This window comes from Leucoraja erinacea, chromosome 11 (genome assembly GCF_028641065.1).
Source record: "Leucoraja erinacea ecotype New England chromosome 11, Leri_hhj_1, whole genome shotgun sequence".
Classification (NCBI taxonomy): domain Eukaryota; kingdom Metazoa; phylum Chordata; class Chondrichthyes; order Rajiformes; family Rajidae; genus Leucoraja; species Leucoraja erinaceus.
The window spans coordinates 12,315,347-12,334,733 of NC_073387.1; the positions used below are offsets into that span (position 1 = coordinate 12,315,347).

At 45.1% G+C, this 19,387-nt stretch overlaps 1 protein-coding gene across 6 annotated transcripts in view; it reads right to left on the reverse strand.

Moving 5' to 3' along the window:
• Window positions 1-19,387, reverse strand: part of LOC129701458 (C-terminal-binding protein 1) — a 302,130-nt gene that overhangs the window by 89,763 nt on the left and 192,980 nt on the right. For 2 of the 6 annotated variants that reach the window (XM_055642648.1, XM_055642642.1), the window contains exons 1-2: window positions 14,014-14,093; window positions 13,765-13,844 (exon numbers count right to left, since the gene is read on the reverse strand). Coding sequence is in view for 2 of the 6 variants with exons in the window: in XM_055642641.1 (XP_055498616.1) it covers window positions 13,765-13,844; window positions 14,027-14,067 (121 nt within the window). In the remaining 4 variants the exon portion in view is untranslated. Of the gene's footprint in view, window positions 1-10,398; window positions 10,436-13,764; window positions 13,845-14,013; window positions 14,095-19,387 lie in introns of those variants that run through there. The other 4 variants (XM_055642645.1, XM_055642644.1, XM_055642641.1 and 1 more) reach the window with 4 other exon arrangements.

Here is a 19,387-nt window from a genome sequence, read left to right on the forward strand (position 1 = left end):
TTTCGAGTTGGCGGCGCGACTCACCAGTTGCAGTTGCAGCGGCCCCTGCAGCCTGTCTCTGTCTTTTTTTATTTTTTGTCTAGTTAAATGTAGTGTTGGTGTTTTTTTAATACTAGTTTAAAATGTGTATATTGTCATTTGAAAACCAAACAAGGTAGTTCGGGATACCCGACCTTTTAAGTCGGGTCTCAGATGCATTGGGGCTGGCTAGCACCGTGGGTACACCAAAAATGGGGGCTCGGGAAACTGCGGAGCGGGTGACTACTCAGCATCGTATGGAGCCCTCGGAAATGGGGAGCGGTGTTTCGGGCGACTCGACTCCTTCTTCCAGAACTGAGGTCCGGGGGGACGGATAACCTGGGGGAGACATGCATTCCTAAGCTGACCTTAACGAACTGTCCAGCACTGTCGCGGGGGGGCTCAAAGACCCGGAGATTATAATTTGCATTCACCAGAATTTCAAGCGGCCGCTGCAACTTCCTGTTGAACCTTTTGAATATAGAAATTCATACGCAATCTAAACACACATTTCCTGATCAGAAGGTCTTCAAGAAGGCTCTCCCACAATTTCCGATGTGTCAAAGCTCAATAAGGCACCAACCCCCAAGCTTCCATACATTTTGCCTCAGTAAATTCTCATCACTACTCCTTTCAAAAGATATTAACTGTGTTACAGTCAATCATTATTTTACAGTCTGAAGAAGGTCCTCGACCTGAAACGTCACCCATTCCTTCTCTCCAAAGATGCTGCCTGACCCGCTGATTTACTCCAGCATTTTTGTCTTTCACCATTTTATACCGTGGCCTATGGTTATTCTTAAATTGTAGACTCAATCACAAAACTACAATCAGTCTGAAGAACGGTCCCGACCAAAAACATTGCCTGTCCATGTTCTCCAGAGATGCTGCCCGACCTGCAGTTAATCCGACTCTTTTTTTTGCAAATCAGCATCCGTAGTTCCTGGTGTCTACACATAATCTGGTAAACTATTCAACAAAGCATAACATTGCGGCTATCCTTATTCCAACATCAATAACCACTAGCTTTGCACCAATGGTTTCTAGGAGGCAATTTTAACAGTGACTATGGCTAACCTCCTATCAGCTCTGGGAAGATTTGTTGGCAGACAGGAATTAACTCAGCAAATAATTAATTCAACACAGAAGATCTGAATCTGTTTTGCCTCAAATGTGATCCTTCTACCTACAAGCTATTAGAGATCTAGTTTGCAATATCACCATTACCATATGGAGAATCACTGGACAACAGATTTTGTTTTTGCAATGGCCAAACATACCAGGACTATCCTTAATTCAGAGAACAAGATAGAATGAAAGAATAGGATAGATCTTCCAGCAGGAGGGCACTGCTGTCAGACTTGCGTGCACATCTCCACGCAAGTCTCAAATCTGACTCTGCCAAAATCCAGATCTATCTTCCATTGTGCTACCGATGCAGATGGCACCAAGAGGAGATGAACTCCCCATGGAATCTAAAAGGGCAGCTCAGATTTAAGTTCCATATTGGAAATATCCCCACTGAGTGGCCACAACAAAAGTAATTAGCAGCAAACTTATCCCATACAAAGTATCTTGAGTTATGCCTAGTGACCTTAAACGGTTATGGTTAGCATAGGTTAAAAACCTATGACGAGAGCATCAAGGGTCATTCTTTAAATGTCTTCACCTTCCTAACCTAAAAGATAGGTCATCAATATCAGACGGAGAAGAGCAAACATAACCTGGACTTGCTCTCCCACAATTAACAATATGCAAAGTATCAAGTCTATGTGTACATCAGCCACTGTGTACAAGTATGCAGGGAAAAGTCAATTAAACTGTCTACCACTTAACCAATGAAGGAAAACAGAGTCAGAGATCCCTCAAAATATGCATTAGGTAAAAGGGACTCCACTTACCAATAGCCATCTCATTTGTAAGACAGGAGCAGATTTCCAAGAGTTCCTGGCTATGGAATACTCCTCAAAACAAATTATAGTGACCATGTAGACAGTACAAAATCCAAACAACTATGTAAAAGCAAAGTATGAGCCTTCTCCAATAAACTGTCCCGATCAACTCCAGATCAGGAAAGTAATGGATCTCTCCAGCGTGCCCCAACATTCAATATGATCATGGTAGATCTACACTTAGTCTTAAATTTTCTCTGTGCCAGTTCCCATAACTTACTCTTTCAAAAATGTATCTAGCTCGGCTCAAAATGCAAATATCTGGTCTCCACCACATTCAGGACCAGGGAACTTTAGAGATCCTCTGAGATTAGCTTTTACACACTGTAGTTTTAAATGACTGACCCCTTAATTTGTAGCTACATCCCCTTGTTACAACTCTCCCATTCGCTGGAAATCTCAACATACAAGATCCTACGGGAGCTTGGACATGTTGTTCTATAACATGTGCTTCCATAATGCTAACTGGATGTAACATAATTGATGAATTAGGGCATAACATTTATATTAAGCCAACTGAATTGGTAATGCAAAGATTTACAATTGGCACGAGATACTTTGGAAATTTCACAAGCAGAAAACAAAAGCTGTCTTGGGAAATAAGTCCAGAGAAAAATGTTTCCATATAAACTTCCCACAGTAATCACACTATTAATCTCTTCAGAACATAGTTTGCCTGTTTCACTGCAGGTAGCCATTGAAATACAACTGCTTGTATTAACACTTGTGCAACAATATTCTATTATAATAATGTATCATATTGCCTTTGGTAAAGTAAACAATGCTGTTGAGACCTTTATTTTGGAAATATTGCAGGAAAAATACCTTTGTTTTTGCTAGTCTGAAACTCTCTAGCCCCTGAACCCCCTTTCCCAATGAACACAATTGTTTCTATAACATTATTTTGGTATAATGAGAGTGTTCTTAGGAACACAACTATGGATTATAGCAGAACAATCTGTATATGTTTGAGCAAGGTCATCCTTCTAAACTCCCATAGTATACAAACCCAAACCATCTAGCCTGTCATTCCAGTAATTAGTCTGGTGAATCTCCCCCCACCCACCATCCTTTTTGAGGCAAGTGGAGCAAAGCTATGCATAGAATTCCAGATCTATAATTGTAACCAAACCCCTTATTCTTCATTCCAACCCCTCAGCAATAAGGGCCAATATAATGTCATGTTAACTACTCATTGGACGTGCTTAACTTGAAATCGTGCATTCCAACACCTAGATCTTTCTGAACTTCACCCATTTGCAGTCCCGCTCCATTTAGATACAAATCCGCCTTTCGATCTTTCTTACCGAAAACTCCATTTGCAAGGTTTTCACCCACTCATCATCTATTCCCCATTATAGAACCACAATGACCTCATCAGAAACCTATTTCCGTACATTCATCAAACTTGGGAAACTTAAATTTCATTTGTTAAGGCCGTTAATATAAATAGTGACTGAAGGCGAATAACTGATCCCCGGAATACTACATGAGATGCATCCCTCCAACCTGTCAGAGACATTTCTATTCTAATCTATTTTCACTTTACAACCTGGTTTCAATCCAAGCTAACAAACTTCCTCCAATACTTTGGGCTGCTAATTTAAGCATCAACATCTTATGTGACACCTTGTCGAATGCTTTTGAAAAACAAAACCCATTTCATCTACTGGTTCCCTTCTAGGGCAGCACAATGGCACAGCTGTAGAGTTGCTGCCTTACAGTGCCAGAGATCCATAGTCGATACTGACTATGGGTGCTCTCTGCATGGAGTTTGTACATTTTGCCTGTTACCGTGTGGGTTTTCTCTGGGTGTTCCTATATCCTCACACTCCAAAGACATGCGAGGCAGGATAATTGGCTTCTGTAACTTGTAAATTGTCCCTAGTGTGTCGGATAGTGCTAGTATATGGGGTGATAGCTGGTTGACGCTGACTCGGCAGGCCAAAGGCCCTATTTCCACACTATATCGTTAAAGTCTAAAGTATCAGTCCAGCCTGCCATATTTTCAACAAATTCAAACATATTTGTTAAAAATGATATTAACCAGGTTTAATTATATTCAGTTTTTCCTAAAGGTTCCATTACACTTGTGTATCTTGCCAACAGTAGATGATAAACCAACTGTCAAGTAGTTCCTCATTTTTGATTTTGCCCTCTATTTGAGAAATGAGATGTATTGACCGTTTTCCAATCTTCAACTAAAATATTAATTATCTCAAAGAAAGACTCAAAATGCTGGAGTAACTCAGTGGGACAAGCAGCATCTCTGGAGAGAAGGAATAGGTGATGTTTCGGGTTGAGACCCTTCTTCAGATTGTCTATTTTCAGTGTAAACCAGCATCTGCAGTTCCTTCCTACACTGTTTGTTATCTCTGCAGCCACTTCCCTTAAAACCCTTGGATGCAAATTCCACACATATAGCAGAGGTCAGCTTTAAATGTGTGTCCCTAGAGTTGTGTGTCAGCAACTCGACAAGCTGCACCACTGCAATGCTCTACGGTGAATGCATTAGCCAACAACTTGTTCCCAATTAATGAATGAGTCTCTGAGAAAATAAAAACTTCCTGCCTTCTGCAAGAATCTGCATGCACATATCCTCACTTTCAGTTTCAAGTTGGCCATCCATATAAATATCAAACATGCCCCTTTCATTACCACAAATCAATTCTGCTGAAAGTCGATATCCCCTCAAAAACTCTTTAAGCAATGGAACTTGGAATGCACTGGCTAAAAATATGGCCAATCCAGATTCAATTAAAATGTCGATGAAGGAACAAAATACATAGAGGTAAAAATATTGTAAAGCTAGGGGTAGGAGGACTAAATGCTTTTCAAAGAACCAACAGATTCAATGGGCTGACCAAACTAACATGCTGTAAAAATACTTTGAAGATGTTATCAAGCAAAATGCAGCAGCTCTTGCTTACTGGAAAAGATGGCTGTATTGACCAAAACAACCAGAAGCAAAGATCTCAAAAGCTTGCATTAACTAAAAAATCCATACCAGCCAAAGCACTAGAAAATGCTGAGCTAAGTAAAGTCAATGTAAAGGATGGTGTGATCAATTGCATCAGAAATTGCAGAAAGTTGATGAGGGATAAGAAAGAAATGCACTTGAGTTTTTCTTAAATTTCATTAGGCTTCTAGTAACACGGCTGAGGTACATAACCAGATTCTCCACCTCTACATGTTAGGCACCCAAACGTTTGTACTACACACAAATCCAGCAGTACAGTTCAATGCCGCATGGGAACAGGAAAGCATATGATAATGTTCTGCAAGGTGAAACATTAGACATTAGAAACATTTGGGCAGTCTCGGTGGCGCAGCAGTAGAGTTGCTGCTTTGCAGCGAATGCTGCGTCGGAGACCCGGGTTCGATCCCGATTACGGGTGATGTCTGTACGGAGTTTGTACGTTCTCCCCGTGACCTGCGTGGGTTTTCTCAGAGATCTTCAGTTTCCTCCCACATTCCAAAGACTTACAGGTTGGTAGGCTAATTGGATTGGTATATGTAAAAATTGTCCCTAGTGGGTGTAGGACAGTGTTAATGTGCAGGGCCCACTGGTTGGCGCTGGCCCGGTGGGCTGAAGGACCCGTTTCCGTGCTGTATCGCTAAACTAAACATGTTTTCTGGGGTCAGTTCAACACCAAAGTTCAAGCTCCTTATTAGCATTTTTTTTTAAAACAATAGCAGCACTTACCAAGAGTGCAACCCTTGTTTCCTCCAACATCACATGCAAATCAAATAAATTACTGTATTGCTGATGTGAAATTATCAACAGGCATGTGCCCTTGAATTTTCATAAGCATGCAATGGTCATCTTCCACTTTATTTACATTCATCTAAGGTTGGGTTGCAATCAGACACTGAACACTACTGAAATTAAATGCATGTCTTGATAAGACATTATTTACTTGCCACCTAAAACACGAGCAGCAGGTAAACGGAAACCACTACCACCTGAGGGCTTCCCTTCATGTCATGAACTGCCTGACCTGGAAGCACACTGTCACTACTACTTCATCACTGGTATGAAATTCTGGAACTCCCTACCCAGCAGCACTGTTGGGAGTCTTTCCAAAGGGAATGCAGCATATCAAAGCAGTAGCCCACATCAACTTTGAGGTCTATGAGGAAGTGGGTAATAAATGCTGGCCTGGTCAACAACACAAATTATATACATTTTTTTGCATTTAGCCATTCTCGGCTGATGCTTTTACTTGATTCAACCGCTCCAGTGCTCCTACTTTCATTCTGTATACAACAATATTCAATTTACAATTTCCTCTATCCTATTCCATCAAATCCCACTCAGCCATCTTTGATGACCTAATATTAGCTTCAGGCTCCATATCCATAGACTATTACTATTATTGCACTATATTTGTTTATTTATTGAGTATGTGTGTGTATACATGTGTATATAAACACACACACTGGAACTTTGTCTCTCCCGTTATGTACTATGTTTACATGTTCTGTTGTGCTGCAGCAAGTAAGAATTTCATTGTCCTATCTGGTACATATGACAATAAAACACTTGACTCCATGATGACAATTATTCAAGAAATACAAAAATTTCCCTTGTGTCACATTAATTTTCTTGCCTCCACCTTCAGCTTTTTGCAAACTCCATTTGCTAGCATTCCTTCACCATCCCCAGCCATCTTTCAATCCTCTCACTAAAACCCATTTTTGTTCAGCTCCAATTTTTCCACTTTGACATAACATAACCATATAACAATTACAGCACGGAAACAGGCTATCTCGGCCCTTCTAGTCCGTGCCGAACACTTACTCTCACCTAGTCCCATCTACGTGCACTCAGACCATAACCCTCCATTCCTTTCCCGTCCACTGGGACGGCCTTAAGCCGATTGGACCAATTGGGCCCCGCGCTAGAGTAATCAAAAGATCTGAGAGCTCCGCAACTGTTCCCCCGCAACATTGCGAGAGGCATAACTGAAAGCGTTGCTTTCATCCGTCTGTCCGCACGTTCGCCCGCTCTTGGTGCCAGCGCTTCTCCCTTCAGTCTCCGCCAAACAAACACACACACACACACACACACACACAGCATGTCTGGCAGATCGGTGCGTGCCAAAACCAGGGGTAGCCTTGAGGAGCAGGGCGAAGGATGACATCAAACGGGTCATGGCAGCTATCGAAAAAAGTTCGGAAGTGGTAAGGGGGAAAAAAAAAAATCCGAAGGGTTTCCTGAAAACCTGAAGGATTTTTTTCTGAAGGGAAAAAAACCCGACGGTTACCAAAAGAAAGGGGGCGCCGGCGATCGCTCCGTGTCCGTGTTGGAGGGAAGTAGGGGGAAGGTGGTTTGAGTTCCTCTTTCCCCTGACTCAGCCTGAAGATGGGTCTCGACCCGAAATGTCACCTATTCCTTGTGTCCAGAAATGCCGCCCGACCCGCTGCATTTTGTGTCGATCCTTTAATCTCTCAGCTTTGCTTTGGAGTAATGTACTCTCGGCTCGGTTACATCTACCCCGGGTGGAGGGGGAGAGGGAAGAAACGGGTAGACGGGGAGGGGGTGTGAGGGGAGGATGGAGAAGGGGGAGGTGGGTCGTTCCCTCACGGTCCCGGGGCAGCACTCCCGCCCCTCCAGTCGCTGTGCTTCACGCACTCAGCCCCGGCTCCACCCCCCTCTCCCCGGGGAGATGCAGTGAACAATACAGGGATGGCCGGGCCGGGGATTGGAGCAACGTTTACAAACCTCGGCCTCAGCTCACACCCATCCGCCCGGACCCCGGCATCCGCTCCTGCCGCCGGCCCTCTCCCTCCCTTCTTGCTTTCCCTTCCCTCCCTCCCTTTCCTCCCTTTTTTCTCTCCTTCCTCTCTCTTTTTCCTTCTCTCCTTCCCCTTCCTCTCTCTATTTCCTTTGTTCTCTCCTTCCTTTCTCTCTTTTCCCTTCTCTCCTTCCTTCCCTTCTTTCTCTCCTTCCCTCACTCCCTTCTGTCCTTCCTCCCTTCTCTCCTTCCCTCACACACACACACACACACAACGCACAGACAACTAACACACACATCACGCACAGACAACTAACACACACACAACCAGGACACACACACAGACAACTAACTTTAGATGGGGTAGAAGCCCAAAGGGTAGGATGGGGCTGAAGCCCAAAATTTAATGCCTGGACTGTATTTTCTCCAACAGTTACGTTGTTTTCCAGAATCTAGTTAATTTTTTTTTCATGTCACAGTCACTAAAACAAGGGGTATTGTAATTATGTACTTTTCAGAGATGATCTACACATTTTGTTTGTAACTTGTAGGCTTACATGTATGCAATTTTATATTAAAATGTAGCTTAGATCTATTTGGTCCATTAACTCGCAGGCACTTTTTAAGCGCACATTTTGATTACTTTCCATTCTACCATAGAGATATAAAGTCTACTAGACCAAGTGCAGACCCGTTGGGTCTGCTCCCCCAATGGTGTGATTCCCCCAACCCAATATTCCACCATGCACCCGTCTCCTCCAATGGAATTGAAGCCGTTGCCAAATGTAAGTTTCCAGCACTCCCCTGCCCTCAATTGCACCTCCCCTGCCTGCTGCAGCAGTGAAAAGTTCAGTGTTCCTGTCTTGCAACTTTGTTTCAAAGTGTGTTGGAAGCTGATAGGAAGGAGCAGCCGTCAACGAATCAAAAGGCAGGAAGGGATCCGTACTGCAGGCGGACGGATTTGAGTTTTATATATTAATAGATAATAGACTTTATTTGGATTTCTATGATTCTACAGACCTTAGCTGGGAACCTGGGGCTCAGCAAAATTGTTCCCAATTGGGCCCCGCACCTCCTAAGGCCGGCCCTGCCCGTCCATATACCTATCCAATTTATTTTTAAATGATAAAATCAAACCTGCCTCCACCACTTCCACTGGAACTTCATTCCACACAGCTACCACTCTCCGAGTAAAGAAGTTCCCCCTCATGTTACCCCTAAACTTCTGTCCCTTAATTCTCAAATCATGTCCTCTTGTTTGAATCTTCCCGACTCTCAATGGAAAAAGCTTATCCACGTCAACTCTGTCTATCCCTCTCATCATTTTAAAGACCTCTATCAAATCCCCCCTTTAACCTTCTGCACTCCAAAGAATAAAGACCTAACTTGTTCAACTTTTCTCTGTAACTTAGGTGCTGAAACCCAGGCAACACTCTAGTAAATCGCCTCTGTACTCTCTCTATTTTGTTGACATCTTTCCTATGATTTGGCGACCAAAATTGTACACCATACTTCAGAATTGGCCTCACCAATGCCTTGTACAATTTAAACATTACATCCCAACTTCTATATTCAATGCTCTGATTTATAAAGGCCAGCACACCTAAAGCTTTCTTTACCACCCTATCTACATGAGATTCCACCTTCAGGGAACTATGCACAGTTATTCCTAGATCCCTCTGTTCAACTGCATTCCTCAATTCACTACCATTTACCATGTACATCCTATTTTGATTTGACCTGCCAAGATGTAGCACCTCACACTTATCAGCATTAAACTCCATCTGCCATCTTTCAGCCTACTCTTCCAAATGGCCTAAATCTCTCTGTAGACTTTGAAAATCTACTTCATTATCCACAACACCACCTATCTTAGTATCATCTGCATACTTACTAATCCAATTTACCACACCATCATCCAGATCATTGATGTATATGACAAACAACAGTGGACCCAACACAGATCCCCGAGGCACCCCACTAGTCACCGGCCTCCAACCTGACAAACAGCCATCCACCATTACTCTCTGGCATCTCCCATTCAGCCACTGTTGAATCCATCTTGCTACTCCACCATTAATACCCAACAATTGAACCTTGCCTCACATTTCTGCCCTTGGCTATCTGGGGACATTTCCCTACTATAAAACAAGGCATATTATGTGCAAATTGGAATTATCAATCTACGAGTGGGAATAAAATAATTTAGCATAAACCAAGAATCACTTCACAATCAGTTTCCATGTGAAATCAACTCTCACAGCTCAATAAACATTTACATCTGAAAAGTTCTAATATCAATCACTGACATCAAGCTTTAATGATACATTTTATTACAGTAAAGATATCAGAAATTTGACAATACAAATTGCCTCAACATATCTAATTTCTAATTATACGAAAGGAAAAACAGCAGAGGATTCCCTGCTAAAAAGAACACCTAAGAAACATAAGAAGGTAGATAAAAATGCTGGAGAAACTCAGCGGGTGAGGAAGCATCTATGGAGCAAAGGAAAGGTGACGTTTTGGGTCGAGACCCTTCTAGTACCAGAGGAGGGGGTGGTTTGGGTGGGACGGGCTGAGTTACAGAGGGAGCGGTCTCTGCGGAAAGCCGAAAGGGGAGGAGATGGGAAGATATGGCCAGTGGTGGGATCCCGTTGCAGGTGGCGAATATGTCGGAGGATTACCTGTTGTAAGAAACATAAGGCTTGGTTGAACAAAATCCTGAAACACACAATCAAAATTTGTCGGCATTAGTGCAAAGCATCCCTGTGTCCCAATAAATCACTAACTGCAAGAGAAATGGTGGAATTTGGGATAGAAGGACTGCATGGACTCTTTAGAAAATATTATCGACATGTCAAAAAAATGAAATGAAGGTAAACTATTCCTCGCAGGGCCTGTGGACTTACAAACCAAATGACATCTACCCAAGACCCTTCCACACAACGACAAAATATTTTGTGATATATTAAATGACAACTTATTTTTCTCAACCATGAAACACTAGAGCAAGGGACAGTGATCGAATGCTTGAAGATACCCTATCAGTTTCCTCACTACGCATTTTGGACCATACATCGAGCAAATGCCACAAATACAATTCAGGCTTCTGTGGCAGCCCAAATACCCTTTTCCAAATGGAAATCTGTAATGTCACCAAGCATTGAAAAATAACAAGCATGCCGAGCAGACTTTGACACTCACTCTCTATTCTGTATATTCAATCTTCTTGAGGAATTGGATAACTTGCTGATAATGTCAAACAAATGCATTCTCATCTCCAAGTCAGATGGTGGCTTGTTCTTAATCCAACTAATCACAAACAAAACCAGACCAACACTTAAAAGTATAGTTCCAAGGAAGAACTATAGTGTCAGAGGTGCCATCTTTTGCATAGCCAAAATAATTCAGCTTGTACCTTTTCAGGTTTCAAATCAACATTTTCCAGGTACCTAAGAGTGTTTTCCAGCATTCTACCTAGTACTTATAATAGTCAGCATCTCATGCATAAATTACGTGATCATTACCTATTGCTGTTTTGTGGGACAAACAGGCTACCTTGTTTTATAAAGGAGAACAATGGCTATCCTTCAGAAATGTTTTTTTTTGGCTGTGAAGTATTTAGGACAACATGAGGCCCAATACAACTATCAAGTAGAGCCTTGTATATGACCCAAACGATCAACCTGGTAGTTTTCATTTATATTAAATTGGGTGATGCTTAGAAACATAGAACATAGAAAATAGGTGCAGGAGGCCATTCGGCCCTTCGAGCCAGCACTGCCATTCATTGTGATCATGGCTGATCTTCCCCAATCAATAACCCGTGCCTGCCATCTACCCATATCCCTTGATTCCACTAGCCCCTAGAGTTCTTAACTCTCTCTTAAATCCATCCAGTGATTTGGCATCCACTGCCCTCGGTGGCAGGGAATTCCACAAATTCACAACTCTCTGGGTGAAAAAGTTTTTTCTCACCTCAGACTTAAATGACCTCCCCCTTATTCTAAGACTGTGGCCCCTGTTTCTGGACTTGTCCAACATTGGGAACATTTTTCCTGCATCTAGCCTGTCCAGTCTTTTATAATTGTATACGTTTCTATAAGACCCGCCCTCATCCTTCGCAACTCCAGTGAATACAAGCCTAGTCTTTCCAATCTTTCCTCTTATGACAGTCCCGCCATCCCAGGGATCAATCTCGTGAACCTACGCTGCACTGCCTCAATCACAAGGATGTCCTTCCTCAAATTAGGAGACCCAAACTGTATGCAATACTCCAGATGTGGTCTTACCAGAGCCCTATACAACTGCAGAAGAACCTCTCTACCCCGATACTGAAATCCTATACTTGCCTCCATTTATTTTTAATACTTTCATTCGCTGTATTGACAAGAAACATAGAAAATAGGTGCAGGAGTAGGCCATTCGGCCCTTCGAGCCAGCACCATAGCTTGCTATATCAAACAGCTTGGTAAATCAGTCCTAGTTACCCTAGAGAAAATGGCACTGAACTTTCCTTAACTACAGCAGTCTGCTGTGTTGGAAGGGGTGCCATCACACTGTTAGGCTGGTGTTCCATGAACATTTCAAAGTGATATTAAGAGAAGGACAAAATAGCACACTCATTAACACACAATCAATAAACTACACTCTTTCGTAAAGATTTATTTTAAGCATAAACTAACTGAAATTTATTGTTTAATGTTCAGAGATAATCCAAATCCATCTTTGAACCCTGTTTTTTCATGTCTGGCTCTACATCAATTGTAATCAAAACAACACTGGAGCCAACTACCATTCCTGCTATCTAGAGGTGCCGCCTGTCCCACTGAGATACTGCAACATTTTGCGTCTACCTGGCGGCAACAGAAGTTCTTTGAAATGGAGACAATACAGGAGTTTCATAGATACCCAAACCTGCACCAGTGCAAAAGTTTTAAACAAGTAGCTAAAAAGGTGTATTCTGGCATCAGGAACATAGAAATTAGGTGCAGGAGTAGGCCATTCGGCCCTTCGAGCCTGCACCGCCATTCAATATGATCATGGCTGATCATCCAACTCAGTATCCCGTGCCTGCCTTCTCTCCATACCCCCTGATCCCCTTACCCACATCTAACTCCCTCTTAAATATAGCCAATAAACTGGCCTCAACTACCCTCAGTGGCAGAGAGTTCCAGAGATTCACCACTCTCTGTGTGAAAAAAGTTCTTCTCATCTCGGTTTTAAAGGATTTCCTCCTTATCCTTAAGCTGTGACCCCTTGTCCTGGACTTCCCTAACATCGAGAACAATCTTCCTGCATCTAGCCTGTCCAACCCCTTAAGAATTTTGTAAGTTTCTATAAGATCCCCTCTCAATCTCCTAAATTCTAGAGAGTATAAACCAAGTCTATCCAGTCTTTCTTCATAAGACAGTCCTGACATCCCTGGTGAACCGTCTCTGCACTCCCTCTATGGCAATAATGTCCTTCCTCAGATTTGGAGACCAAAATTGTACGCAATACTCCAGGTGTGGTCTCACCAAGACCCTGTACAACTGCAGTAGAACCTCCCTGCTCCTATACTCAAATCCTTTTGCAATGAAAGCTAACATACTATTCGCTTTCTTTACTGCCTGCTGCACCTGCATGCCTACCTTCAATGACTGGTGTACCATGACACCCAGGTCTCGCTGCATCTCCCCCTTTCCCAATCGGCCACCATTTAGATAAATTTAGGTAAATAAAACCCACACCCACCAGAAAGTTCAGTTATATGAACTCTGTGAATTCATAAACAAAAACTATGAAATCGTGGAAAAAGGAACTTTTTATCTGATTCAGTTTACATTCGGGACAGCGAGAAACGATAGCTTTTGATGTGATTTTGTTTAAGAGCCAAAAGCTGGAAAGATGTAAAAGTTAGGACTGGAGGATGTGCCAGGAAACATTGAAAAAGCTTAGTAACACTGCAATTAAAACAAGAAATGCGCAGAGCTGAAACCTATCATCCCCTATCACCTCCTCCCCCTTCACGCCACGATAACCACCTCCTCCCTGCGTTTGCTAGTTACCTTGATCGTCCCTTTTCCAACAGTGGCTCTGGCTCCTTACACCATGCTGCTTCCTGTTGACTCCCACGGCGAGGCCGTTCCTACCGGAAGTATAAAGAGAGGAAGAGGGAGAAATATAAATAAACAGTAAAGTGCGTGAGCGCTGCCGCTGGGCTGAGGAAGAGGGGGCCAGGCGGAGGCGGAGACAGGTCGGCGGGCCGGTGCCGGGGAGCGGGGAGCGGGGACGGCGGCGACTCTGCGCGGCTCTACCTCGGGCACTCACACGGGTCGCCGCGCTCCACACTTCACCCCCGGCTCGACAACGTCGCCGCTACGCTCCCAACGTCCGACGTACCCCGCCCCGTCCCCGCGCGTGACGTCACCGCGCACTGCCATACCACGCCCAACCCGTGCATGACGTCACGCTGTGGCGGCCAACTGCTCACCGTGCAGTGCTGGTGGGCCCCGCCCCCCTACCACGCCCATCCCGCGCGTGACATCACAGCGCAACGCCAAACCCCGCCTCTCCGCGCGTAACGCGGCGAAGGGTCACGTAACGGCGCACCGCCAAGTTCCTCCCCTCCCCGTGCGTGACGTCTCCGCGCACAGTCCAGCACCTCCCCGTGCGCAACGTCACCGCGCACCGCCAAGCATCGACTAACTCCCCGCCGGTGACGTCACGCGGTGTCGGCCGACGTCACTGCGCACCGCCCCCTCCCGCCGCCGCCGGCGCGAAAACCTGCTCTTCGAATGTGGAGATAAAATCCAAAGTGCTGGAGTAACGCAGCGGGACGGGCAGCATCTGTAGAAAGAAGGAATGGGTGACGTTTCAGGTCCAGACCCTTCAGAGTATGGGGAGAGGGAGATACATAGATATGGAAGGATGTGAAAATACAGATCAAAGCAGCCGATAATGGGCCTGTCCCACTTAGGCGACTTTTTAGGCGACTGCAGTCGCCACATGTTCGCAGGTGGTTGTGCATTCTGGGAACTAGTTGCGGCCTAATTATGTTTAAGAAGGAACTGCAGATGCTGGAAAATCAAAGGTAGACAAATGGGCGTCAAGGATTTTTTAACATGTTGAAAAATTAGCGTAGACTAGAATAAAGCTGCCATGGAGAGTAGCGAGAATTCTCGTCCCGTAGGTGGGTCTCCAGGAGATCCTAATGGGTTGCCAGGAGGTCGGAGGTTCTTGTAGGTGTAGCCGGTGCTGACCGGTGAATTTCATTGGCTTATTGGGAAAAAAAAGATAAGCAGTAGTTTTCAGAACCAAGGATAAAGGGTCTGTCCTACTTACGCAATTTCTTTGGTGACTGCCAGCGACAAAGACAATGGAATTCACCAAAGTCAGCACCAGCAACAACCTATGACAACCTACGACAGCACCTACGACAACATACACCAACCTACAACAGCCCAAATTGTCTAAACTATTGGCAGATATTTTTCAACATGTTGAACCTTTTTTGGCAGTCGCCTGTAGTCGCATAAAAAATTGCCTAATTGGGACAGGCCCTTAACCGACCGGTAATGATAAATGTCCGCCGAGCTTCACAGCTGTGTATCTCTGCCTTCTTAAAAGTTGGCACCACTCCCTCTTCCCCCTTCTCCCTACCCCCCCCTTGTCTCACCCCTCTTTTAAAGGACTTACCATACACTGCAGACAAAAGTGCTGGAGAAACTCAGCGAGTGAGGCAGCACCTATGGAGCAATGGAAATAGGCAACGTTTCGGGCCAAAACCCGTCTTCAGACTGATGTAGGGTGGTGGGAGCGGGAAGATAGAAAGGAAGAGGAGGAGCCAGAGGGCTGAAGGAGAGCCGAGAAGGGGAGGAGACAGCAAGGGCTACCGGAAATTGGAGAAGTCAATGTTCAAGCCGCTGGGGTGCAGACTGCCCAAGCAAAATATGAGCTGCTGCTCCTCCAATCCTCCAGGTGGTGCTCACTCTGGCCATGGAGGAGGTCCAGGACAGAAAGGTTGGATTCGGAATGGGAGGGGGAGTTGAAGTGCTGAGCCACCTGGAGATCAGGTTGATTAATGTGGACCAAGCGGAGGTGTTCGGCGAAACGATCGGCAAGCCTACGCTTGGTCTCACCAATGTAGATCAGCTGACATCTAGAGCAGTGGATGCAATAGATGAGGTTGGAGGAGGTGCAGGTAAACCTCTGTCGCACCTGGAACAATTGCTTGGGTCCTTGAATGGAGTCAAGGGGGTAGGTAAAGCGACAAGTGTAGCATCTCCTGCGGTTGCAAGGGAAAGTGCCCGGGGAGGGGTGGTGTGGGTGGGAGACGAAGAATTGACCAGGGAGTTATGGAGAGAGCAGTCTTTGCGGAAAGCAGTCGGGGGGTAGATGGGAAGATGTGGCTAATGGTGGGGTCACGTTGGAGGTGGCGAAAATGATGGAGGACTATTTTGTTGTATGTGACGGCTAGTGGGGTGGAAGGTGAGGACTAGGGGGACTCTGCCCTTGTTCTGAGTGGGGAGATGGGAAGGGAGAGCAGTGTTGCGGCGTATTGAAGAGACCCTGGTGAGAGCCTCATCTATGGTAGGGGAGGGGAACCCCCGTTCCCTGAAGAATTAGGACATTTCCGATGCCCTGGTGTGGAACACCTCATCCTGGGAGCAGATGCGGCGTAGACGGAGGAATTGGGTGTAGGGGATGGAGTCCTTACAGGAAGCAGGGTAGGAAGAAGTGTAGCCTAGATAGCCATGGGAGTCAGTGGGTTTATAGTGGATGTCGGTCAGAAGTCTATCACCTGCGATGGAGATAGTGAGGTCAAGAAATAAAGAATGAAGTGAAGCTTGGTTTATCAATTTGACAATGCTGCTGTCTGTAATGGCTTCTAAATGTCTCTTCAGTTCTGACCAATACCAACAATGCCCAATACCTCACCAACAGTGGCATTCGACCCCAGCAGTGAAGGTTTTTTTCATGTTATTCACAGTTAGTTAAGTAACAAGCTCAATGAAAGAAATCTCAAATAAAGCTTGTAGTTATAAAGCTAATTATACTTGAACCTGGATGGATCAATGAACCAAAGTGATGGTTTCAATGTTTTCTGACAGATTTAAGGTCTTAGCAGATATTGGACCCAAACATTCCTTTCATGCTGACAACATGTTAATACCATTTGTTGCTTGAACGTGCACATTTATTTTCTGTAATGCAATACTTTAAATCCCAAGTGGAAGATGTTGGAACACTATTTTGCAGTGCCATTTTTAGTGAGAGTCATAGATCATTTTTATGTACTATTCACAATGTTTGCCCTGTATTACAACTAGATAGAGGGACATTTTCCATTTCACCAATCTAATACTAGAAGCTCCAAGAGCATGTTTTGACCTCAACACTCCATCTAATCATTTGATTAGAGTCATAATTAGTACGGGTGTCCGGGGTCATGGGGAGAAGGCAGGAGAATGGGGTTGAGAGGGAAAAATAGATCAGTCATGATTGAATGGCGGAGTAGACTTTATGGGCCAAACAGCCTAATTCTGCTCCTATAACATGCACTTATGAACATGTCTTCAGACACGGCGCTCCAGCCCATGGCTTTTTCCATCCACTGAACGTCAGCATCTGCAAAAAGGAAAAGGTGGCGGCATCTGCTTTATGATAAACCTGTTGTGGTGCCAGGGCATGGTGTTCTTGTCCCATTTCTGCTCAAGTGCCGACCATTTTATCTATTGAGGGAGTTCTCTGCCGTTATCCTGACCACAGTCCACATCCTGCCTCAGCAGTTGAGAAATTGGCAGCTGTGAGCAACAGGCACAAAATAGCATTTCCTGATGGTCGCTGGGGACTTGAAGGAGTATCTGCCAAACTTCCATCAACATATCACCATCAACGCCTGAGGATCCAATGCTCTCAACCATTACTATACCAACATCAGGAATGCCTATCCCTCGCCTGCACCTTGGATGATCTGACCACCTGGCTGTGCTTTCCTCTTGCCTGCAGATAGAGAATGAAGAGCATGGCACCACGCCCTTCAATTGTATTGTATTGTATTGTATTCAAATTTATTGTCATTGTCTCAATTTGAGACAACAAAATGAATTTCCCTTACAGGCAGTATCATAAAAAAAATCACAAAAAAAAATAAATAATAATAAATAAATAATAAAACATATTAAAAATACAATTTAAATTGAATTTTAAAAAAGCACAAACACAGAAAGTCCACGACAGAACATAACATAAATGGCACCAAGGAAGAGCACGACACAGTATCACAGTTACACAAAAAAGCTGGAGAAACTCAGCGGGTGCAGCAGCATCTATGGAGCGAAGGAGATAGGCAACGTTTCGGACCAAAACCCTTCTTCAGACTGATCGGGGGCGGGGGTGGGTGGGGACAAGAAAGGGAAAAGGAGGAGTAGCCAGAAGGCTGGGGGATGGGAGGAGACAGCAGGGGGGCTAAGGAAGGGGAGGAGACAGCAAGGACTAACAAAATTGGGAGAATTCGATGTTCATGCCCCCAGGGTGCAGACTCCCCAAACGGAATATGAGGTGCTGTTCGTCCAATTTCCGGTGCTGCTCGCTGTGGCCATGGAGGAGACCCAGGACAGAGAGGTCGGAGGCGGAGTGGGAGGGGGAGTTGAAGTGCTGAGCCACCGGGAGGTCAGCTTGGTTATTGCGGACCGAGCGGAGGTGTTCGGCGAAACGATCGCCCAACCTCCGCTTGGTCTCACCGATATAGATCTGCTGACATCTAGAGCAGCGGACGCAATAGATGAGGTTGGAAGAGATGCAGGTAAACCTCTGTCGCACCTGGAACGATTGCTTGGGTCCTTGAACGGAGTCGAGGGGGGAGGTAAAGGGACAAGGTTACGTCGAGCAATTCTTGTTCAATACATACCAGGGCCCCATCCCCGACCTCTACCTCCGCTACATCGACGACTGCTTTGGTGCCACCTCCTGCACCCGCACACAACCGACTGACTTCATCCACTTCACCACTAACTTCCATCCGGCACTCAAATACACCTGGACCATCTCCGACACTACCCTACCATTCCTTGACCTCACTATCTCCATTGCAGGTGATAGACTTCTAACCGACATACACTATAAACCCACTGACTCCCATGGCTATCTGGACTACACTTCTTCCCACCCTGCTTCCTGTAAGGACTCCATCCCCTACTCCCAATTCCTCCGTCTACGCCGCATCTGCTCCACGGATGAGGCGTTCCACACCAGGACATCTGAAATGTCCTCACTATTCAGGGAACGGGGGTTCCCCTCCTCCACCATAAATGAGGCTTGCACCAGGGTCTCTTCCATACCCCGCAACACTGCTCTCTCTCCCCATCCCCGCACTCGCAACAAGGGCCGAGTCCCCCTAGTCCTCACCTTTCACCCCACCAGCCGTCACATACAAAAAGTAATCCTCCGTCAGTTTCGCCACCTCCAACGTGACCCCACAACTCGCCACATCTTCCCATCTCCCCCCATATCTGCCTTCCGCAAAGACCGCTCCCTCCATAACTCCCTTGTCAATTCTTCCCTTCCCTCTCGGTCCACCCCCTCCCCGGGCACTTTCCCTTGCAACCGCAAGAGATGCAACACTTGTCCCTTTACCTCCCCCCTCGACTCCGTTCAAGGACCCAAGCAATCGTTCCAGGTGCGACAGAG